A 24,164-nucleotide genomic window follows, 5' to 3' on the forward strand; every position below is an offset into this window, starting at 1 on the left:
GTCGCCAGGCCATCAGCAGCAGAAGCCCCAGGCCGTGAGGACCCGCAGCGCCCGGCAGAGGGCAGTGTGGACCAGGCAAGGGAATCCGCCACTGCAAACCCCTCTCAGGGGAGCATGTCCTGCAGGGCCTCCGGGTAAAGGGATGCAGAGGCACAGCTGTTCCCTGGGTCATCAACGCGGGCGGCTGAGGAAATGACAGGATCCAGACAGGGGACACTAGACAGCTGTGAGAAAGAATAAGGAAAGAGCCCCCAGAAACATGCTTCAGTAAACAAAATAAAATAAATAAAGGCAAGCAGAGAACAGTGTGAATAATGTGTTTTCGGTCGTGCAGCAGAGGGGGAATAGGCGTGGGTATCGCTCGTCTGTGCGTGAAAACTGTGAAAGGCACACAGACCTAAGAAAGGTGGTTTCCTGTGTGTATGGGGGGGATGAGGGTGGGCAGAGGTGACAATTTTAAATGGATGGCCTTTTAGAACGTGTGGCTTCTGAACTCTGGATGTTGTATTAAAAATAGATACAAAAATTCCAGACTAAACACGATGGTAAACCACGTTTCCTCGAAGCCTCTCCCCTCTCTGAGGTTCCCGGTACCGTGCAGGTGACGGGTGGATGCCCTCACGTCCCCGTGTCCCACGACCGCCTGGGGATGGGCCCGGCAGCTGCTCTGCACTTGCTGCTTCTTTCAAGCTGGTCACAGCCCCTTGAGGATGGAGCTGCCCCCCGGGGGCTCTCTTCTTCTCCCCAGCTACCCACAGCCCGGTGACCCCAGAAGGATGCGGGCCTCTGGGGGCAGCAAGCTGGCCTGAGTGGGCAGGAGGGTGGGAGCCAGAACAGTGGGCGTGGGGAACACTTCCTGCTGCTTTCGGTTTGGGTTCCTGGGGTTTGAAATTGAAACTAGAAGCCAAGGTTCAGCCTCAGCTAGAGCAGCCCCCTCCCCTTCTGGTGCCAGGGGCTTTCTGGAAGTTGCTGGAACCCCTGCAGAACACTCTGGCTAATAAGATGGGCTGGAGCAGGGCACTGGGAGCCGGGCCTCCCCGTCAGGTGGCCATAGCGTCCTGGTTGACCTTGGCGGGACTGCCAAAGACAAACCTCGGAGAGGGAGCGAAACAGGGATGGGAGGGGGACACCAACCCAGAGGGACACACTTACAGAACAAGGCCCTTGGATGCAATGGCTTTTGACAGCAGCATGACAGCATGGCACTGGAGCTCAAAGACCTTCCTTTCCCGCATTCCCACCCACCTCGCCCCCAGACTGTGGCCTGATGAGGTAGAAACCCAGGGCCTGCCCAGGTGGTATTGCTGCCTCGGTCCAAGAGAGGAAATCCACATCCTCTTGATCTGATCACTGAGTGACCTGGCCCCAAACCAGACACTGCCCTGGACACCAACCACTTCCCCAGTCACTGGAAGAGCAGAGGAGAGGCACACAGATGTCACCAGGGCCCCAAATAGCATCTCTGACTTAGAAGATCCAGTTAAGAGCCTGCAGGTAGCCAATCAGCCAGGCCTGGGTGAAGTTCCAGCTATCAGCTGTGTGACTTTGGTCAGGTTATTGAACCTCTCTGAGCCTCAATTTTCTCCCGTATATAACATGGAGAAGAGTTTTATTTATTTATTTATTTTATTTATTATTTTTTTTGCGGTACGCAGGCCTCTCACTGTTGTGGCCTCTCCCGTTGCGGAGCACAGGCTCCGGACGCGCAGGCTCAGCGGCCATGGCTCACGGGCCCAGCCGCTCCGCGGCATGTGGGATCCTCCCGGACTGGGGCACGAACCCGGGTCCCCTGCATCGGCAGGTGGACTCTCAACCACTGCACCACCAGGGAAGCCCTGGAGAAGAGTTGTGGGATCAGTAAGTAGAAGGACATTTAGGAACAGCTTGGCACAGAGTAGGAGCTCAAAAACTTGTTAATATTTGCCCAACCCAAGAGCAATTGTCCTTAATCTTTTGGGGATTACAGGACCCCTTAGGAATCTGAGAAAGCCTGGACCTTCTCCCGAGAAAAATGTAGGTCTACAAGTACAACGTGCTTTCTGGGGCTCTGAGCTGCGTGGCTGAGGCCCTTGGAGGTGGACCAAGCGTTTGTCAGCGGTGTTATCCACCTGGCACAGGGTCGTTTCCAGACCCTGGGGCCTGGGCTTGCTGAGCAGGCTGCACGCCCCACTGTGTGGCTCAGGGCAGCCTCCCGGAGTCCTGGGCTGGCTCCAAAGGAAACACTGAGCTTGCAGGCCCTGGTGTGGTAATTCCAGCTGCAGCCAGACTTTGCAGAGAGCTCCATGCGCGCCCTCACCACCCAGCCCCGCAGGCCCCTTTCCTTCCCAGGCCAGTCGGGAGCCTGGAGCTTGAGCAGATGCTGTCACGGCTCTTTGAAATCCTCACGTGGCCTGACTCCCTGGGGTACCAAACCCCGGCCTCCCACCGCCTTCTCCCGACTTCCTTTCGTGCAGGGAGTGACCCAGGGCATGGAACTCATCCCTCACTTCTCTCCTCCCACACCAGCTGATTAACACAGATACAACCCTGCAGCCCTGTGTCCTGGAGCCTGGCTGAAATTACTTGGGAAAAAAAAACCTCACCACACATTCTTTTAAGGTATTTTCTCCAAGCGTGGCCTGTCTTCACCCCTTCTTGTCCACCACCCACCCACCCCCAATTATATGCGAGTTGCGGGTTTGGTTATTCTGCACAAGCCTGAGAATTCTGAAGTTAAATAAATAAATATAAATAAATCAGCCTTTTACTCCGGGGCTCCTTTCCAGTCACGTCTGTCCCCTTGGCTCTAAGTACTTACAAGGAAGCACGGTTTCTAAGTGGAAACACGATTGCCTGGGCTTGGGGAAAATTTACTGTTTGACTTAGAGCTCTAACAAGATGGAGGCAGAAGACCTTCCAGCTCCTGCATCTCCTCGTGTGGCAGTTTATCTGGCCCTAAATAATCACGGCTGGACCTCTGGAATCATGGCCTCTCCACACCCAGCACGTCCAGCTTGTTTCTGGGGGCTGTTTTGGAGAAAGAAGCATTGCTTACTGGCTCTTGGAGGAATTTTTTTAAAAAATAAATTTATTTATTATTTTTGGCTGCGTTGGGTCTTCGTTGCTACTCTACGTTGCGCTGCATGGGCTTCTCACAGCAGTGCCTTCTCTTGTTGCGGAGCATGGGCTCTAGGCACACGGGCTTCAGTAGTTGTGGCACGCGGGCTCAGTAGTTGTGGAACCCAGGCTTAGTTGCTCCGCGGCGTGTGGGATCTTGCCGGACCACGGCTCGAACCCGTGTCCCCTGCATTGGCAGGCAGATTCTTAACCACTGTGCCATCAGGGAAGCCCTGGAGGAATTTTTAATTTTTTTTAAGGCATCATACTCCCAGGCAAACTCAGACCCTGTGCTGTAGAGATGGGTTATCACAGGGAGGAGAGAACCTGGCCCCCTCCTAGGACCCCCCACCCCCAACTCATACCTCCCAGGGCTCTGTGGTGCTGATGCTATTTCTAAGAGTTGAAATGCTAGAAATTGCTACAGGACACACGCTATTGTTTTAGGATGAGGTATTTGTTAAGAGTTCTTTTATTAACAATTCATATCTTCAATAAAACCTACCAGAGAGAGGGTCATCAACTCATGTCCATGGTATCTGAAACCATAAAGCAATTCAAAACTATGTCTGTTAAGAATTGCTCGAGGCTGGGCTTCCCTGGTGGTGCAGTGGTTGAGTCCGCCTGCCAATGCAGGGGACACGGGTTCGTGCCCTGGTCCGGGAAGATCCCACATGCCGTGGAGTGGCTGGGCCCGTGAGCCATGGCCGCTGAGCCTGCGCATTCGGAGCCTGTGCTCCGCAACGGGAGAGGCCACAACAGTGAGAGACCCGCGTAACGCCAAAAAAATAATAATAATAATAAATTGCTCAAGGCTGCAAGTAACTGAGAACCAAAATAACAGCCATTTAATACAAGATAAAAATTTGTTTCAGTCTCATGTAAAAGAAACCCAAGCAGCAGTCCTGGGTTCCGAAGTGTCATCAGTGACTCTGGCTTTCTGTTCCACCATCCTCCGTGCAGGGTTTCCCTCTTCAAAGGCACCTCAAGATCCAAAATGACTGCAGGAGATCCAGCCATCACGTCTGTATTTTAGGCAGGGAACGGGAGGAAGGGCTGTTTGTCTGCTTTGTCTCTACCCTAAACCTTGCCTTACATTTCCTTAATTACTCTAGCTGCTAGGGAGGCTGGGGACTATGGTTTTTTAGCTGTGCATGTGGTTTCCGAGGATAAAATCAGGATTCGGTTGGTGAGAAGGGCAGTGAAGACGTGGATTATCAACAAGCAGTTGCTCCCACAACTCCCATGAACCCACAGACCAAGGTCTGAACCCCAGCCTGCTACCTACCAGCTGCTGAATGAATACTCGCCATGGTGCCTGGCTGGAGCTGGCCTGGTTTGGCTGTGCCTGTTGGGTTTGTACTCAGGAAGTTTGCATTGAGAGGGTCAAGAAGAAGAATGGTTCTAGAGCCCATAAAGCCTTTGCTGTCTGCTGTGGAAGGAGTGTGGCTCCTGGGCCGTGGGCAGTAAGCCCACCGGAGGGCCTTAGCCCACGTGCTGCTTCCTGAACTGAAAGATAGAGCGAGGCTGCATCACGTAGGATGCTCACCGCACAGAGAGCTGGAGCACACGTGCGGGGGAGCTGAGTCAGGAGGGCCTAGCCTGTGGCTGCAGCCAGGGTACGCAGGGGTGTAGACAGTGAGACCTTCCCGGCAGCCTATGAAAGGGGAGGCCCTTCCCAGGGTGACGATACAATTTATCGTCCAAATCAGGACGCATCTTAGTCAGAGGGGGTGCTGTTAGTGATCAGCCCCAAACCCAGCTGTAAATCAGGCCTGTCCTGGGAAAACTGGGATGCACGGTCACCCTACCTTCACCCTGCATTATGACATGGGGCCTGAACTGAGCTCGCTGGGGGTGGTTTGTAGGTGAGGAACGGTGCAAGAGCCGAAAGCCTCTGCAAACTATTAAACAATTGGTTGAAAACAAGGAACTGGAGAAATTTTAATGCAGGAAAAAATAACAGCAGGGCACACCTCCCCTTCTGCCTGGAAATGTGCATACCCTGTGTCCCGAGGGCTGGGGGATGCCTGGCTTTCAGGTCCCCTCCCTACGGGCAGCACACCTATTCCACGCGTGACATTCAACTGCTGTTCCGGCTTCCAGGGGCCGCTGGCCTCCGACCTGGCTCTGTGTCCTCCGTGGGGTCCTGTCTCCTGACTCAGGCCTGCAGGGCTGGCCGACTCAGCAGGTCAGCCCGGGGTGGAGCGGACCGCTCCCTGCTCCCTCCCGACCACCATCTGCCCCGGGGGGGCTCCCTGGAGGGTCTCCCTCAACGGGAGGACGGAGCTCCCAGGCCGTCTAGGCAGCAGGACGCCCCTCGCCCCTCGGCGTGGCCCCGCGGGATCCGGACCCCCCTCCCGAGTCCCCTTGGGACTCAGCGGTGCCCCCGCCTCACAGCTGGTCCTCGTCCACCCAGACGGTCTTGCGCTGCTCGTCCCCGATCTTGTCTTTTATGACGCGGAGCAGCTCCTCCACGCTGCCCCACATGTCCGCCTCCACGCTGGCGTAGAGGCACGGCAGGGCCTCCAGCTCCTTCTCCTTCAGCCGGCACAGCCGCAGGAACTCCTCCTCAGTCTCCGGCCGGGCCAGCATCTTCCTGCGGGCGGGCGGAGGGCGAGGGAGACGCACAGGGGCGTGGCTTGGCTGGGCGGACCCGTGCTGTGGGACCACCCCGTGCTGCCGCCCACACCCCTGGCCACCCTACCGACGCTGCCTTCCCCGCTTTGTTTCTCCATCGCGTCTACCACTTAGCACCTTACGCACTGTCCCCTTTTATTCTGTTCATTAGGGAATCCTAAGAGGTGGGGACTTTAAAAAGAAAGCCTTTTTAATTGTGGTAAAGTACACGTAAAATAAAATTTCCCATCTTGACCACTTGTAAGTGTACATTTCAGCAGTGGTAAGTTATTCGCAGCGAACTGCATCCATCTCCGTAACTTTCTCGTCTTGCAAAACTGAAACTCTACCCATTAAACAATCACTTCCCCCTCCCTCTCAACCCCTGGCACCCACCCCTCTACTTTCTGTCTCTGTGCATCTGACCCCCCCGCAGGGACCTCGCAGAAGTGGAAATGCACAGTGTCTGTCCTTCTGTGTCTGGCTTGTTTCACTGAGCAGCATGTCCTCAAGGCCCAGCCATGTTTCACCATGTGTCCGTTTCCTTCCTTTTTAAGGCAGAATCATATTCTCTCGTAGGGATGGACCACAGTTTGTTTATCCATTTATCTGTCAGTGGACACGGGTTGCTTCTGCCTTTCGGCTACTGTGAATAATGCCACTGTGAACATGGGTGTGCAAATACCTCTTGAAGACCCTGCTTTGAATTCTTTTGAGTATAGGCTGAGAAGTGTGATTTCTGGATCACGTGGTAGTTCTACTTTAAGTTTTGAGGGGGCTCCTTACTGTTTTCCGCGGCAGCTGCACCCTTTTCCGTTCCCAACCAGCGGTGGGCAAAGGCTCCAATTTCTCCCCATCTGGGCCCACAGGTGTGAGTTCCTGCGTTTTGGACAGCGGCCGGCCTAACGTGTGGGAGGTGGTGAGGTGGGGACTCCGCACTCTTTTGCTCACTCATGGGGTCCCGGGCCTGGCACTTAATAGGCGCTCGGTAAATATTTGCAGAGAGAATGGAGTGGCCTGACCTCTCTCAGTGTCAGCTGCAGTTGTGTTGCAAGGAAGGGTGGGGATCAGAGATGGTGCCATGTGACAGGCAGGCCACGCCCCTCCCCCACCTCAGCATCACCCTGATTTCCTCTTCCTATCAAATCTTACCGCTAACCCTTCAACAATCACACAGGCCCGACCTTGAACACGGACCCAGAATCAGACCTTTCCTCATCGCCCGCCAGACAGGATGTGGTCCCAGCATCACTACCCCCCGTGTGGGTTGTCACGATGCCTGTGTCTCAACGCAGCAGCCAGCGGGGCCTTTACATCCCTTATTAGATTAAGTCACTCCTGAAAACCGTCAGTAGCTCCCGTCTCACTCAGAAGGAGACGTCACATCCTTCCGTGGCCGACACGGCCCGGTGTGGCCTGGACCCCCTTCGGCCCAGTCACCTCTCACCGCTCTGCCCAGCACACTGGCCTCCTCTGGGCATCCCCGCCTGGGGGTCTGGGGGCCAGCTGTGCCCTCTGCGCCTGCCCGGCCTGGCCTCGCTGTGGTGGGTCCTGCTCCAATGCTGGCTTCCCGGACCACCTGGGTCCCAGGGCACCCCCATCCCTCCCGGCACCCATCCTCCTGGATGTGTTTTACGTGTGTGTGTGTGTGCGTGTGTGTTACTGTTTCCATTGCTGGAGGGGTCAGGGCCATGTCCCCCTGGACTGGGGACTGGCCTTCGATAGGATTCACTCAAGGGATGCTCGGGGGAGGGGGCGGGCCCAACACAGCCAGCTGCTCTTGGCGGGAACCCCAGAGGCTTGGTGAGGTCGGGGGAGAGGAGGGGTGCTTTAGGGCCCCTGCGGGGAGGTCCCGGAGCCCTACCTGAACTTCTTGATGTTCTTCTCTGACACCCGGACGAAGAGCACGATGGGGTAGATGCGGGACTTGATCAGGTCCCTGGTGCAGCTGATCCCGGCCTCCAGCAGGCAGTGCTTGTTCTGCAGACACAGTGGCCGGCGGTCGGCGGGGGCCCATTGCCTCCTCGGCCTGTGTGGGTGGCCTGGGGCGGGTCCACCGGGCAGGGTCTGGCTCCACGGGACAGAGCCGGGGGCGAGACAGCCCCGCGTGCCCCCCACTGAACCAGAGAACGAGCCAGGCAGAACCCAACCTCTGAGAGACAAGGCCCCCCGTCCGGACGCCTGGCTCCCCCTGCACAGGGATGGGTGCTGGCAAAGCCCGGCAGCCAGCCCGGGGTGAATCAGGCAGTGTGCGTGAGTCTTAATAAAAACCCAGGTCAGTGTGGAGAACACCTGCTCCTCTATTCTGCCTGCAGAGGTGCTCTTGGTACTAGGACGGGGTGGGTGGAAAACACAGGGAAGGTGAGGCGGCTGGATGGCCCCGGGAGGACATAAGGGCTCTCAAGCACGACTCCCTGGGGCCTGAGAGCGCATCGTTTCTGAAGAAGGACAATCCCTGTTTTGCTGAAGGTGCCACTTAAACCTCTGCACTGAAACAGAACTTGAATATAGAAAAGTGCACGTGCTCCTAAGCCTGCAGCTCAGTGGACTTTCACAAAGTGAACGTGCCAGTGGAACCAGCACGCAGGTCCAGAGGCAGAGGTGGCCAGCCCCAGGCCCCTGCGCCCCCGGTCACCGCTCCTCTGTCTCGCCAGCAGAGCCACTGCTGGGTTTCTAACAGCACGCATTCTTGGATGGGAACCCCTTCACAGCCAGAATGTTCTCAGCTCCAGCCCTGCCCACTCACTGTCCATCGGCTCCGGCTGTCACAGTTCCCTAAGCTTTAAACCCAACAAACTCTTCAAGGCTGGCTGACAGCTCTGACCGTGCTTCAATCCGTGTGACGACGCGGGAGGGTGCGGGAGTGACCATCGGCTGGGCGGCAAGTTCGGAATCTCCGGCTGGACTCCTGCTCCTGCCGTCCCCCAGGTCACCGTCCCAGACTCCGGGGCCGTGACCATCCTCGTGGGCCGAGAGCCCCGCCTTCATCCAGCCCTGGAGCGAGGAAGAACTCCACGCTCAGGGCCAGCCAGGGTCTCAAAGCTTGGCTCCAGAAGACTCCAAACTGCGTGCAGACGCCTTTTCTGCGTCACTGCCAAGAAGCCTTCTGATGGCCCACTGCCCCCACTTGGCGAACACGGTGCCTGTCGCCCGCTTGCCCGCTATCTCTGGCCCCCGTTATCACAGCCAGGCGCACACACATCCCTGAACAACGCGGACCAGAGGACCAGCACCCGGAAGCCATCAGAAACAGAGGAGGTTCCAAACATAAATGCACATCAGAGCCGCAGGACAGGGCTTGGAGATGTCAGCGCGTGGTAGAGGGAGAGAGGAAGAAGGCTCCCCCGCGGGGAGGTGAGAGCATCGCTCTCTCCACGGCGCACGTGGCTCACAAGCCCTGTCAGCCTCCAGCCGGCCTCACCTTGGCCGCCACAGCCTCGATGTGGGCGGGAACGACACATTCAAAGGAGTTGGGGTTCTTCTCTCGGGAGTAGATGATGGTCTCCGTCTTCTGCTTTCTGAGGAACTCGTCTCTCGTGACAACATCTGCGGGGAGAGGGGCCGGTCCTGAGGGCAGCACAGGTGGTCTCGGGCCGACTGTCCCGTCCAGGCTCCGCCCTGCTTCCTGGGCTCGACAGAGCTGCGTGTCTGATCCCTTTCTGGCCACGTGGAAGTGGATCTCGTCTCCTCCACTAGACCCCGAGGCTTCTCAATGGAGGGCAAGGTCAGGGTCCCACCTCACAGTCCCCACGGCAGCCAGCCAGCCACGCCCTCCCGTCGGCTCCTGAGCCCCTGATGCAGGAGGCGGGGGAGGGGGAAGGAGAGCAGCCTGCGGCGGGGGGCTCACCCGGCTTGCACATGGTGAACTCCATCGCGCCCCCAGAGTTGAGCAGCTTCTGGACCAGCGCCTTGGCCAGCATGGTGGGCGTGAACAGGACGGGCCGGCGGCGCTCGCAGTAGAAGGCGCGCACCAGGCTGTAGGGGACCAGGCTGAGGTTCTTGCCGAGCTCGCTCTCAGGGTCCAACTCTGTGAGGGGACAGGGAAGGGCTGGTACTGCCTGGGGCAGGGGCAGCCCAGGTGCCCTCTTGGCTCCACGGAGCCTTGAAAACCATTTGGGAGTGGGGATGGGACACCGGGGGCTAGTTCTCAAAAACCGCTGCGCAAATCGATGCAAGCCGGCGGCCCAGGACGCCCTTCCGCTATCCAGGCAAGTTTATGGAGTGACCTGTGGACCGGGCTCTGTTTTGGGAGCTGGGCCAACAGTGCTGGGCCAGGGAGACGGCCCTGCTCACAGGCCAGGAGGTGCCTGCAAGAAGCGCGTAACACACCCCAGGTGCTAAGCTGTCCGGGGAGGGCCTGGGCGGAGGCTGCAGTGGAGAGGCGCCCCTGGTCCTCGTCACCATCAGTGCCGGGGCTGGCGTGGCCCTGGGAAGGCTTGCTCGCCGCCGGCAGGGCCTTCCACAGGGGACCGCACACCGGGAGGCCCCTCACTGGCTTCACGATAAATGGCGGTTGGTGCTCAGCAGGAAGAGAATCAATAAGTAAACGCTCCACAGCAAACAGCTCCAAATAACACGGGCGTCTGGGCTCAAACCAAGTACGGCGGGCATCGGTCGGGGGAACTTGGCAGGATGCGCCTGGGCGGCTGTCGGTCCTCCTGGCCAGGGCTGGGCAGCTCCTTCCCAGACGGTACCCTTGCTTTGGAGGGAGCAGACGTCCCAGCCCCACTCTCGGGGGCCCCCGCGGCCCGCCCAGACCCCTGAGGCCGCCGGGCGCGCATGGGGCGGGGAGGGGCTGGGTGGTCGGCACCACACCTTCCTGCTTCTCGGTCAGGAGCTTCGTGGCGTCCAGTGAGGACCGGGCCAGGCTCCCCCGCGGGCTCCCCGCGACGATGCGCACGCGCTCGTGGCTGTTCATCCGCTTGTACTTGTTCTCGGACCTGCTGACGAACTGCGGACAGAGGAGAGGGAGTGGAGGAAGGCGTAACCCGGGCTCGGGAGACCTCCGTTCAGATCTGGGCTCTGCCCCGGGCGCCTGGGTCAGTCACGACCCCTCTCAACACAGGGGACACCTAGCAGGTGGCGCAAGTTCTTTAGCTGTCTGGGACGCCGTCAGTGGGCAAGTAAGCGAACAAATGCTCACACTCTCTTCCCCGGCTGGGCGTAACCTGCCAGAGGGCTGGTCCCAAGCAGGCCCTCAGTGGAGCCCCCTGCAATCCCACCCACATCTAGGGGATCCACGAGCTCTGTGAGGCCTGGAGCGCTCTGGCTGTGGAAGACCCCTGGCCGCCCCCAAACGGCCCACCTGGCGGGGGGTGCAGATGACTTCACCCCCTGCCTCGGCATCCCCGAGTCTTCCGGGGGAGTGCCTGCACCCTTCTACCATTCAGAGTTGAGTCCTGGAGGGCGGAAAGGGATGCCCAGCGGTGGACACCATACTCCCCGGGCTACTTAGAGACTCTCCACGCCCTCCCTCTGCAGGGAGGAAAGTCCAGGGAGCTGGGATGTCAGCCCTGCTCTGTTGTTAACCAGCCTTCGAGCAAGTCACCCAAAAACTCAGGGTTTTGGACTCATGCATGACATGTAGGCACAAAAAAGTGTGGTCTCACGTGGTCCTGCCTTCAGGGGTGCCTCGGACTTCACCAGGGTTCCCTTCCACCTCCGTGTCTTTCTGCTACCTGTTTGCCTCTGCCTGGGTTTTAGGGTCACACCGTGAACCATTTCTCTGGGTTTCCTATGTTCCAACATTAGGATGGAGCAGTGGAGTGACACACTAGCTCTGCTGGGGCCTAATTAGCACAGAGCCAACACAGGAACATCCTTGCGGGGCTACATCTTAATAGTACTCTCAGCTTTTGTGAACTGGTGATAGAGAAAAAGGCTGCATGGAATGCTTCTGCGTTTATGTGAAATCACTTCTGAACACATCACCCATGAGGCTGTTCAATGTTCCTCGTATAATGATCCATGCCAAAAAAAAAGAAAAGAAACCTCTTAGAATCAAGTACAAGGGAAAAATTTTTCCTGGTCCCAAAGAGCTAAAACGTTTTGGCACCAGGTAAGATATAAAGACTCTGCTGGGTTTCCCTTTCTTTCCTGGCTGCTAGGATGCTCAGAGATAAATTTAATGCTCAATCTGAGGACCTGGATATCTTGAACGTTTGTTTTCCTCTCCTCACTTTTCCATTAATATTTGAGCAGCTAAGATGTTTAAGTTTCTTTTAGCCCTAAGTTTGCTCAAATCTTTTATGAAAGCGAGGTTTGCTTCCAACAGGTGCAGACTGTCTACCAACCCGTCACTGTGAGAATAAAATGGGATGGAAGAAATAAGGTGCCGTGAAAAGTTGCAAGTGGGGGACAAACACAGAGCACTGCTGTTCTGATACAGCCTCCTCTTCTCGGTAGGGAGAGGGCAGGGCTGCGGCAAAACGTGGCTGAAGATCAGCAGGCGCTCCGAGAGCTTTACCTGAAGGAGCTGGCCGAAAAGGAAACTCGCTCGTGAGAGGCGGGGGCTGACCCGGGGGTCCGCAGTGGGAAGTGGTTCTTCGGGCTGCAGGGTGTTCTGAAATCAGTTTATCAACCAGTCAGACCCGCTGGCATACTGATGCCGCTGAGTACGGGAGACGGCTCCCAGCCCCGCTCCATGCTCACGGGGGGGAGAACACCCGTTGTGGATCAAAGCACTCCTGACAGGGGAGCAAGCTCAGGGGGTGGGAGGGGCCTCGGGACTTGTTCCAACAACGACCAGAGCGGGCCGAGGGGAGCGTGCACCACAGCTGGGGAGGGTGCAGAGGTGGGGCTCCCTCTGGAGGGGGCGGCCCTAAGGAGCCCGGTTCCCTGCAATCCACCATCCCACGGAGATGGATGGCTCCCACTCGGGATCCCCTCCAAAAAGGGCCCGGGAGGTGGTGTGAAGCCGGCGGGGTGCTGGGTGACCTACCCGGAGGGCCCTCAGGGTGTGGTGGGCCGTGTCCACCTCCTCTCGGCTGCCCCGGTGCATCAGGCGCTGCAGCTTGACCAGGAGGAGCTGCTGGGCTCTGGGGAGGCGAGAGGGGAGGGCGGAGCCTCAGGGGCTGGAGAGACCCCAGGGCCGAGCCTGGGGAAGCCGGCGGGGGCCTGGCCCGGGCAGGGGGCTCTACACAGCGTGTGAGCTCTGAGCCCCAGAGGTACACCAGGGAGGACTGGGCACTGAGCATCTGGGCTTGAATCCTGCCTCTGGCACTGACTCATCTTGGTACTGGGGCAAAGTTGCTTAACTTCTCTGAGCCTCAGTTTCCTCATCTGTAAATCGGGTCTACTGAGGCTGGCCTTGCAGGGCTGGCCTGGGCAGCAGAGTCAGAGTCTGTGGATGCTTTACAGATGCCCAGGGCATCTAACCAGGGGTAGACTGATGCTCAGCCCTTGGCGGCTACTGCTATACAATTACAGAACGATGCTGGGGAGATGGGCTGTGGAAAAGATGACTGTCGAACACAGGGAGCACGAACTCAGGCTCTAAGCTGTCCAGTAATGATGGAAAGACGGCGCTCTGGGATTTAGTGAAGCAACGGGATTTAAGAGAGCAATATTCCTGGGGGGCTTCAAAGAGGAGGAGGGAATGGGGGGCGGTCACTGGTCGGCAGGCAAATGCTCCCCGCTGTGAGCCCCGCTGCTGAGCTCCACGGCCCCCTCGGCCTCACCGGCTGTAGCTGGGAATGGTGCCCACGTCGAGGTCGTGGTCCGTGAAGGGGTCAACCCGCGCACACAGCCACTCGTGCTTGTCCTGGTACATGGTGTCGCGGATGTGCACGACGTCGTCGCACTTCAGGGACATGGAGCAGGCGTCCAGCTGGCTGGAGATGTTCAGGTTGAGCCGGATGTAGAAGGAGTCCCCCGACGTGATCAGGCCCTCCTCCATGTCCTTCAGCAGCTTCCGGTACCCTGTGGAAGAAGAAGACGCAAAAGCCATCGGTGGGGCTCCCCTGGCGGCGCAGTGGTTGAGAGTCCGCCTGCCGATGCGGGGGACACGGGTTCGTGCCCCGGTCCGGGAGGATCCCACATGCCGCGGAGCAGCTGGGCCCGTGAGCCATGGCCGCTGAGCCTGTGCATCCGGAGCCTGTGCTCCGCAACGGGAGAGGCCACAACAGTGAGAGGCCCGCGTACCACAAAAAAAAAAAAAAAAAAAAAAAAAAAAGGCCATCGGTGAAGGGCCTCCCACTGCTGGGCTCCCCGCGGATGACACCCCCTGATGCGGTCCTCCCATCACGGGGGCGTGGCTTGGGAAACGTCTGTCCTCCCCGGTGAGTGAGCAGCTGTTACTGATGGCTTTCTCTCTTTGTCTTGGCTGCCAAGAAGCTCAGAGCAAAATTTTGTGCCAAGTTGCAGCAAATCTAGGACCTCTGCTGCGATCTCCATGTCCCTCCCTACCAATACACAGTGCTCGTGTTTTATCATTTTTGTCTTTAATTGCTAGGTAACTTACATGCAGTAAGCCCCATCAACCGTAAGCATTCCGCACGACGGATTTTCACAAATGTCTAGACCTGGGTGACCACCACTCAGAACCTTCCCTCATGCCCATGTCAGAACACTGCAGGGGTTACCTCTATGCTGACTGCCAGCAGCACAGGTAAGCTCTGCGTCGCTTCATATAAGTGGAAGCAGACGGTACGTGCTCTTCTGCCAGAATGTGTCTGGCATTCACTGCACAACGTCACGCCTCTGAGATTCAACCGCGATGCTGCAACGTAGCATCGTGTGTTCTTTTTTTTTTTTGATGTGGACCGTTTTCAAAGTCCCCACTGAATATTGCCTCTGTTTCATGTTTTGGCTCCTTGGCCACGAGGCATGTGGGATCCCAGCTCCCCAACCAGGGATCGAATCCACACCCCACCATATTGGAAGGAGAAGTCCCAACCACTGCAAAGTCCGGTGTGTTCTTTTTCATTGCTGTAGAGTATTCCACGTGGTGCTGATTTATCCCTTCTCTGGTGTGCACATTTATCCCGTTTCCAGTTTTCGGCTACTATGGATAATACCTCTGCTATGAACACTCTTACACCTTCGTGGACGTATGTACTCATTTCTCTTGGATGTATTCACAGAAGTGGAATTACTAGGTCACTGACTGTGTATACATTCGGCTTTAGTAGATACTGCCACATGGTCTTCCAAAGTGGTAGGACCACGGCACATGTTTTAACCTTAGTTAACACGATTGCCCTTTAGTGTGAAATTTTATGACTCCTTTTGGAAGGAAGCAGGGCATAAAACTATGAATACAATAAATGCAGTACCTTTCAGCAAACGTCCAAGACATAAATCCATAATATAAATCCTGAAATCAGCCCCACATGCAGACAGCCATAGCACAGTGGAAGCTAAAACAGTCCTAATCGCCAGGCCCACAAACAGTTCCTCCAATGCTATTTCTCACAGGCATACCTCACAGGCCAGGGAGACTTGAGCCAGCAGGCCCGTCGGATCACCTTTCATGGAGAGACGGGGATTCCCGGTTGGGCCCTTCCCTCCCGCCTGGGCGGAGTCAACACCGATCACCATCCGAGCGCTCCACCACCCGGGAGGAAAGGCCCTACCAACAGGATCCTGCCGGAGGGAACCCTTCTTCCACTGAATTCCAGACGCGGGGCTGCTGCTACACAAAGCCAGGGGGCGCTGCTCATACTGGGTTCTATGGCACTGGGGCTGGGGGGCAGGGCAGCGCCCGGAGACTTACTGCTGGGCTGGGATGCCAGCCTGGCAGAGGGGAGGCGCCCGCCTGCAGGAGGAGAAGGCTGGGCCCTGTGTCTGGGGACAGAGCATCATTATTATCTTCCGCACTGACCGGGCGCTGCCGGGAAGGAGCACGGGCAAGCAGGCGGCAGTGGGGAACGGCTAGAGAGAGCGTGGCTATTTATGCTCTGCTGAAACATTCATGAGCCCCTGGTGGTTAAAAATAAGTTCCAGCTGCAGAGATAATCATGCAAGAAAAAACCCAGAGGTGAGAACGAGAACTCAGAGTTTGGGACAAGGAAGACGCTGCCTAGGAGTCTGGGCCGAGAAAGAGACACCGTGAAAAAGCTGCCGGGGGGCCAGATGAGAGGGGGGTGAGGCCCGGCTGTCCTGCAGCAGATGGCCTGGCCGCGGTGTGGCTCAGTGGGCCTGCGGGTGCAGGGGCGGTCACCCCAGAGTCACTGCCTACGTCAGGGCCGGGAAGCCCGAGAGAGAAAACAAACCTCAGCCTCGCAGAGAGAGGGGGGAGCTGGCCAGGCAGTCTGCTTGTGGCTGGACGAGCCGCCTCCACCGTGAGCGGGGCAGAGGCCCAAGGCGTGCCAGGGCAGGTGTGTGCCCACGTGGGTCACCGTGTCCACCCTTCCCGCCCCACACCTGCCCCCTCGGTCCTCCTGACGGGCCGGGGCTGCTTATCCTCCTGATGAGCAGACGAGCAAGGGGAGGGACCTCCCGCCCCGTGTGGGGTCTTCACCTTCCTGGTTGACCTTGTAGTGCAGTGTGACGGGACCACTGCACCTCTGGATGGTCCAGTGCGCCTCCTCCTTCGTGCACGTCTCCAAGGGGACGCTCTGCTTCTCGCCTTTGATGCAGCCTTCTAGCTAGATATCAAAGACACATTGTCCCGCTTGGGCTCTACGGCGAGGCGAGCGGAGCTGCGGGGGTGAGGCTGCCCCGCCAGGGAACAAAAGCACCGCTGCTCAACAAAGACCAGCTCAGCGCTGCTGAGGAAGAAAGCATCGCACTTAAATGGGGTTCACATGCCTCCTTCCCACCGCCCGGAGCGCGTGTGCATGTGCACAGGCTCTAGAAACACAAGCAAAGAGTCGTGGAGAGAAGGGCCCTGGGAGGGGCTTCCAGAGGGGAGCGCTGACAGGCCCGCCCCCCGGCAACCCCTCGTCCTGGCCGGGAATCCGCAGCTTAATGCAGGCTTGGGGGTGGGGGGTCCCTGCGCTGCCAGCAGCAGATGAGCAGAGGAATCAGAGCTGCTGCCTCCCCCAGTCCCCAGCCCCTCACCAGCAGCAGCTGGTGGCCCTCGCGGAGGCCGGCCTTCTCTGCCAGGGAGCCCGGCTTGACGGAGTGGACGAAGCTCCCGCGCGCATTGCCCCCGAGCAGCGTGAGCTGGGAGATGAGGCTGTCGCCACTCAGCGTGGTGTGCTGTACCGAGGGCCCGGGGCCCCGCACGTGCCCCACGGACGTGACAGACGGCCGGAAGGGTCTGGGTCGGGAGATAAGACGGGGGTTAGGCAGCTGTAGCTAGGACTCCCGGCCGGGACACCCAGAGAGCGGGGCCTGGGCTGCAGCGTCCCTGGGGAGTCACAGCAGCAGCCACCTTGAGCTGGCGACCGGCTCCTGCTGTCACAGCACAGACCAGAAGCAGGGGCCCCAGGAGACACTGCCACCGTGAGACTGAGGTCACACATGCCCTGGCTGCTCGCATCGGGTGCGAGGGCCGCCGGCCCCTCCTCGCACACCGGGAAGGCCGCGTGGGCACAGCCCACCGGGCTTTGGGGAGTCACTGGCGGGGCCCGGGGCCAGTCCGACATCAGAGTCCCGTTCCTTGCCTCTACCGGGCTGTGTGGCCCCGGGCAAGCCCCTTCCTACATGGGCCTGATTGGGGGTCAGGGGTAGTGATTCCTGACTTTGGGACACTATGATTCCCAGACTCTGATTCTAGAATATGGGTGCTGTGGACGATCCCCTTTGCAGGGGATCGAGGGGTGAGCAGTCTTCACCTCATCCCCGCCCCTCACCCCAGCCTCCCTTCCCCCGTGACCTCGGTACCTTTCTAGAGAGAACTTCCTAAACATGAGGTTGACCTGCTCCAGGTCATAGGCGTCCAGGCCCTCAGACTGGTGCGAGGAGGAGGAGGAGTGGATGGAGGGGGGTCCAAAGGAGTACCGCTCGTGACTGTCATCTGCGAAGGAGCAACGGACCCTCAGGCCCCCGAGTGGCCGACGGAGGAGGGAGGGCGGCCCATGGCCTTCCCGGGGTGGCCGAGGGGGGTCAGGGCGGGCCCTCCAGCCCCCGCTCCTCCCTTTCTGCCTCCTGGCAAATCCCCCCCGCCCTGGATGAGGGAGCAGCCTCAGTCAGCGGGTCCCGGAGGCCCGGGCGGGTACAGGGTCCAGTCCCGGCATCCTCTCCATCAGAGCCATTCCCCCGCCTCCAGGGGGGAATCTGGAAAGGGGCCGCCATTAGCAGGCGCTTGCTCTGCTTTGGAATCGGGGTCCAAATTTTCGTCTAGGGATGGCAGGTCTAACCACCATCTATCGGCCTCTATGGGTCCGGAGCGGGGCTGCAGGAGCAGCGTCTGGACGGGGTAAGGAAGCCCCCCTCTCCTCCCAACTCAGCGGAACCCCGAGCCCCCCAGGGAAAGACACCCACCCTGCACAGCTCAGGCCGCTGGGACGGGAGATCTGCAAGCCCTGCTCTGGGCTGATAACAAAGCCTTCTCTGCAGAGAGAATTTGTCCAGACACTGCAAAACGCCTTGGACAGCTGCCCAGAACTCTCCTCCCAGCTCTCCCCTTTCCAAACTACTGGAGTTCTTCCCATGACCCAGCCTCGATTAGGTGCCGACCTCTCTTTAACACTTGAAAGCTTCTGATGGTCCCCAATTAAGGAGAGCCACTAATCTTTCATTTTATCTGCTGGCAGCCTGAGCTGGCGAGGGGTGGGTGGAGGCAGGCTGGTGGGAGTCCTGGAACCGAGGGGGCTGGCAGGCCACACCCGGAGGATTCTGAGCCTGCCTCCACGCTGCCAGCTCCACGGGGCCCGAGGACGCTGCCACCATCCCAAGGCGCCGAGCCATCTCCCGAGAAGCCGGAACCCTTCCTGTCCTTCTCCCGCCTGTCCATCCAGTCAGAAGCTCAGGTCTGGGGACTTCCCTGGTGGACCAGTGGGTAAGACCCTACTCTCCCAATGCAGGGGGCCCAGGTTTGATCCCTGGTCTGCGAACTACATCCCACATGCTGCAACTAAGAGTCTGCGTGCCGCAACTAAAAGATCCCACATGCCGCAACTAAGACCCAGCGCAGCCAAAATAAATAACTGATAAAATAAATAAATATTAAAAAAAAAAAAAAAACAACAGTAGCAGCTCAGGTCTGCAAATCTGCATTGGTCTCCCCACTGGTTCTCAACTATGCCACCATGGTCTCTGCCGCAGCAAGAACTCAGGGACACAGGTTTCTGTGTCCCATGCAGCTGTAGCAGGGCCTGGTGAGGTGCAGGAACTCAATGTGTGCTGGGCCTCGCGGCTGTAAGGGGTGGTGGCTGGCGGGTGCTGCGTGCACGCTTACTCCCTGGAGACAGAGCCTTCGTTTCTGGCTCTGCGTGGCAACATGCTGGGCCAAGGGAATATCCCCTCCATCATACCAGCTCTGCCCATGGGGCGGGTTCAGGGCTACCACACCCCCTCCAGTTTCCCCAGTGCCTGCCTGCCCCACACCTGCAATTTCAGGGGATGAAAACCAACCTTAACTGCCGCCCCATCTCCATCCCAGGGCCCCAGCCCCATGCCTGCCACTCGTCTCGCTGAGGCTGGTTAACAGCTTAATTAATACCTGGCTTCTTAAGAGGTCCCCCTGCTGCCAGTCCCTCCTCCCCCACACTCCTCCTCAGTCTCCCTAAGACTCTGTTTCTTCATCTGCAAAACGAGGACAACAACAGCATCTCTGAAAACAGCTGCTGAGAGTCACTGGAACTGAATCACAGTGCTTGGCTACAATCACGAGAGCTATGCTTTCTTAAAAACCCGGACCTAACTCTGATTCAGCATCGGGATGGTTCCTACTGTCTGCAGAACAAAGGACAGGCTCCTCAGGCACTTCTCAGCCCAAGCCACTCAGCGGGCGGAGGCCTGTCTTCCTTGTGCACAGACAGCCCTCTCAGAATCCACTCTGCACACGTATCCTGAGGACCTACTGTGTGCAAGGCTTCGCCCCAGGCAGGCCCTGCTGGAGGATCAGGATGGGGCCGACGTGGCTGCCACACCTGTAACGCCTCTCAGATCTGCTGGGTACCTACCGTCAAGGTCTAAGGCATCGAAGCCACCGCTGTCATTGTCTTCTTCAACTGTGCTGCAAGACATAAGGGGGACATGAGAGCTCTCCTGACTGTGTGTGCAGGTGGGCAAGGGAGGGCGAAGCTTCCGGAACGTTCCGGCTGTCCGAGAGGCTTTGGTTTTGAGAGGGCAGGATGGGCAGCAGAGGAAGGTCAGCAGGTGGGTGGAGGGCTGTGGGCCACGGGAGGGCTGCACGAGGCTGGGTGCTTTGCCGGGAGGGCAGGGCAGCCCCAGAGCCTGCAGAGGCCACATTAGCTGGTGTGAGGACAGACACGAAGAGCTGGTGAGCAGAGTCCCCGGCAGCCCCACCTGCTACTTCCCACTCATTCCTCTCCCTGGACGAAGAGCGTTTGATAGCGTTTATACTCGGACGGGCTGCATTGTGTCATGGGCCCAAACAGCTGAGCCTCCCTCAGACAGGACGGACGGGAGTGAGGCATGTGTTCCAAGAGTTCTAAGCTGTTCCTGTGATGCAGTAATGAGGCCCAAGCCAGGTGGCTGGCAGGACCCAAGATGGAGATCCAGCCCCACCGGCCACTCCTTGGTCTGGCCCTTCTGGGAACCACCACCAACCTCTGACTCTGAACGTAAGATGCTAAATATCTGGCTGATTGGAAACATCTGGATGCCCAGGCATATCTCTACTGTGGTCTCCACAATGGGGACACTGTTGGTGTCCAAGAGGTGAGGAAAGGGGAGAGGGAGGAGGAATGAGGGGGACACTCACAGGGTCTCTCACTCTTTGGCAGAAAAAGCCAAGCTCTGGAACCATGGGATGGAGAAGCCTGATTTCTCGGTAGCAGGGAGCAAAGCGATGTTGGTTTCATCATTTGCTAGCTAGCTGGGGGGCCCTGGGAAAGCCATGTCCCTTCTTTGAGCCTCAGCCTCCTCATCTGTAAAATGGGCACCATCCTGCCTCTATTTCAAGCTTCCCTTAAGGACTTCCGAGCGGCACAACAGGCACCAGGAAAATGTCCCGCCCCCTCCTTCCACCTGTCACCCACCTCCGATGAGGCGCATCTTCCTTGTAGCGTCTGACGATGGAGTCGTTTCCTGGGGGCTCGGCCGTGATTGACATGATGCTGGAACGGCTTCGATGGGGCTGCTTCAAACACACACACAGATATGTTACGGGGAGCTGGATATTTATACGTTGCGCCTCCGCGGGTATAAATATTATATACACACGGACTAAATTTAACTCAGACGCGTCCCTGCCTGCTACACAGGCAGTGTGGGCCCGCAAGCTGGTTCTCAGCGCGACCTTGGCCGAAGAAGGCTCGTGCTCAGCCTGGGGCGGCCGAAGCCACCAAGCCTGGTGCACATTTGCTCGCCCCGGGAACAGGAAGCGGGGAGGCGGGAGGGAGCCCGAGGGGCGGTCCTTGTTTGTGCCCAGCACAGGCAGAGTTCTCCATCCCCAGAGCTGCCCAGCGTTGGGCACCTGCTCTGGACGAGAGGAAGACCTTTGGCGCTGGCAGATGCCCACGCAGACAGCTCGGCTGCTGGAGGGTGGCCCTTTGAGACGAAGCCCACTGGCTCCCGGCAAGGGCTGCCTGAAATGAGAGCCTGGGATTTCCCGTCCCAGAGCTGGGCTCAGACAGGAGCCATTCCTTATCACGTCTCTCTCCTCCAGGGCCTGATGTTGGGAGCGGAGCTGGCCAGCTTCCCAGGGCTTCCCCTCGGGGTTAGAATTTCTAATCCCACGCCTCCGGCTGCCTGGCTAGGGGGAGTGACACGGCGGTGGCGGCAGCAGTGGCAGCAGGACGACCCTGCCAGGCTCGGCCCAGGTGGTCTGCAGGGAGGAACGCCCTTGCTCTGCCGCTCCGGCCCCCGCCGGCTGCCCCCCTCCAGCTGCCGGAGTCGCCAGGGGCTGAGAAGCGGCCGCAGGATCGTCAGCCGCCTGTGCAACTCGCCGCAGCCCTGCAGAGGCCCGGCTCTTCCGCCCACCGAGCGTTAAATTGGGAAAGGAGGCAGCAAGAAGGTGTAAATACATCGTGAGGCCAGAGGACGCGGAGCAGGGCCTGGGCTGCGGCCCCGGGCGAGGAGAGCAAGCGGGCTGGGCCCGCGAGGCCGGCGGGGGGGGGCCTGGCCCGAGCTCTGAGCCAGAACGGGGAGCGGCGGTGAGGGCCCTGCTCACCATCTTGGAGAAGGAGGTGGTGACGGGCAGTGACCTGGAGGAGCTGGGGCTGGCGTCCGTGACGTCTTCTTCGTGTCCCCTCCCTGTCCTCGGCGAATCGGGCAGGAGGCGCAGACGGAAGGGGCGGGGGAGGACGGGGAGGGAAGGGTCAGTGGGGGCCCCTGAGGCACTGTGCCCCTGGGGCCGGCCTCCTCTCCCCTCCGCTTGAGGAAGAGCCGGGTCTTTTCACCACCACGTCCCCCCCCGCCCCACAGGCCCAGGGCGGCCTCGGCAAAGCTGGACGATGCCCTCTGTCTTGAGGGCCAAGGTGGGCATCCCGGCTTGCACTCCGTGTGGAACAGCGGGTACTGGGGCCGGAACGTCCCCACTAAACAGGCCGACTGGGGACTGGGGCCGACGGGCTGGGTGTGCTGCCTCCTGCGCAGCCCCTGGCGCCCCTGTGCTCCTTTGAGGCTGCCTGGGGGCTTATGCACACTCCTTTCGGCCCTCGTCTTGCTGCAGGGGAGCGGTCAGCTTCCCTATCCACAGCCCCACGTGCTGGTGTGTGTGCATGCGTGTAGTGTGCGTGTACGTGCACAGCCAGCTGCACACGTGCACCCTGGTCCGTGGCGCCCTCGAGGGGACGAACCACAGTTCCCTCCCTGGCCCAGCGCCCCACGTCAGGCAGCCGGCAAGGCTCCGTCTCCGCTGCACCCCCTTCCCTCTCCTCGGCACAAACGCCCTCTCCACTTCTGCTGGCCCCAGGCCCTTTACACCTCCCTTCTGTACAAGGTCCCTAAAACACCTAGTCTGGCCACCAGGGAAGTGGCTCGGCCCCCACCTTAGGGCTCCCCTTCCCCCGGTGTCCCCACCAGGCGCAGCCCAGATCTGGACCCCTGGCTGCCCTGCTCTCCTCGGAGGGATGAAGTCCGTGAGCTCGGGCCTGGCCGTCAACCTCCGCGGGCTCGTTCCTGGTGCCGTCCTGCTCTGACCCCAGGAGGCAGCACAGCTTTCTGTATCACACGCTTTCCAGGCTGCACGTCCGTGTCTCTGTTTCCTGCTCCATCCCGGGGGCCCTTCCGGAGGCCGTGCCCAGCGGCCTCAATTCTCCCTTTTCTAGACCCCGTCCGCACGTGCCCTTCTTGGCAGATCCTTCTCCAGCCTTCTTCCAACCACTCTCTTGGGTGTCCAGAGCCACATTCCGCCTCCTCACCGATGGCCCTGCCCGAGTACCTGGGCTCTGGAAGCGTCTACATGGACCTGCCAGCACCTGGCACACAGTAGGTGCCCGGTTCACCCAGGCAAACCCTCGCTAGCCAGCTGTCGCTCCAGAGTGGCGCTGAGGATGAGTGAGAGGAATTCTGAGGACAGTGTGTCTCGGAGACTCCGGGGCTTAGGGGTGAACTGGTGGCCTCCCACGCCGGGGACTGCCTGGCCAGAAGTCTGGGAGGGAGGCCAAGTATCGGGGCTCCAGACGGACCCATGGGGAGAGGACCTCAGATGTGACATTTCCGTGGTCAGGGCTCCCGCCCTCTCCGATGACAGCGAACAGTAATCACCATCTGGACACCCTGCCGCCCCGGGGCCCCAGGGGCCCCGAGACCCCTCCCGGGTTAACCTTGCAGGATCGATGCCTACGATGGGAGAAACAGATGGACCGAGAGTCAGAGTGACAGACAGGAGAGGGATCCGGGCGTCTCACTAACCTTGAAAATCTGATGTTCGCTTCAGGCTGATGGGGGATTTGGCTCTCTGCAGCTGAAAGAGAGGGGAGGGGAAGAAAGGAGACAGAGGACACACATCAAACAAGGCCTGAGACACACGTCACCGGCGCTAAGCAAAGAAAGAAACTGAGGCGAGCCCACGCCGCCCTCGTCACGTGGCTGCAGGAACCACGGAGGGCGCAGGATGCCCACGGATGCTCCACGGCCGTGGCTCCCCCGGCCCAGCGCAGGCAGCTGCTGGTACAGACACGCTCGCCCCGCGGGAGGCGGTGCCACGTGGCTCGGATGGTACAAGGGCAAAGAGCGGAGGTGGGGTGGTGCTATGAGGCTGAGCAGAAGTGGCTGCACGGCACGGGGGAGTTTTCAGGAACGGACGAGGCTTTGGGGCAGTGCCCCGGCCACCCCTGGCATGAGGTGCTGGCGGTTCCAGGCCGGCCTGCGGGGTGCTGGCCTACGCCTTCCCGCTCCCTGTGTGCGAGGGCGGGGAGGTCACACTGCCCGGCCCCGCGCGGGAGACCGTCCCGTCCACTCAGTCACATTCATTCATCCCTCAGCTG

At 59.3% G+C, this 24,164-nt stretch overlaps 1 protein-coding gene across 1 annotated transcript in view; it reads right to left on the minus strand.

Annotated features, from left to right (window-relative positions):
- Positions 1-5,026: 5,026 nt before the first annotated feature.
- The window catches only part of CARD11 (caspase recruitment domain family member 11), a 30,407-nt gene continuing 11,269 nt past the window's right edge, over positions 5,027-24,164 (minus strand). The window contains exons 9-23 of the mRNA XM_079719767.1: positions 23,590-23,641; positions 21,905-21,987; positions 20,772-20,872; positions 19,731-19,783; positions 17,488-17,620; positions 16,720-16,921; positions 16,178-16,304; positions 13,395-13,635; positions 12,656-12,752; positions 12,182-12,277; positions 10,531-10,666; positions 9,563-9,742; positions 9,137-9,261; positions 7,580-7,695; positions 5,027-5,695 (exon numbers count right to left, since the gene is read on the minus strand). Coding sequence (XP_079575893.1) covers positions 5,491-5,695; positions 7,580-7,695; positions 9,137-9,261; positions 9,563-9,742; positions 10,531-10,666; positions 12,182-12,277; positions 12,656-12,752; positions 13,395-13,635; positions 16,178-16,304; positions 16,720-16,921; positions 17,488-17,620; positions 19,731-19,783; positions 20,772-20,872; positions 21,905-21,987; positions 23,590-23,641 — 1,947 coding nt within the window. The 3' untranslated portion in view covers positions 5,027-5,490. The remainder of the gene's footprint in view (positions 5,696-7,579; positions 7,696-9,136; positions 9,262-9,562; positions 9,743-10,530; positions 10,667-12,181; positions 12,278-12,655; positions 12,753-13,394; positions 13,636-16,177; positions 16,305-16,719; positions 16,922-17,487; positions 17,621-19,730; positions 19,784-20,771; positions 20,873-21,904; positions 21,988-23,589; positions 23,642-24,164) is intronic.

This window comes from Hyperoodon ampullatus (assembly GCF_949752795.1).
Source record: "Hyperoodon ampullatus genome assembly, chromosome: 14".
NCBI classification, from domain to species: domain Eukaryota; kingdom Metazoa; phylum Chordata; class Mammalia; order Artiodactyla; family Ziphiidae; genus Hyperoodon; species Hyperoodon ampullatus.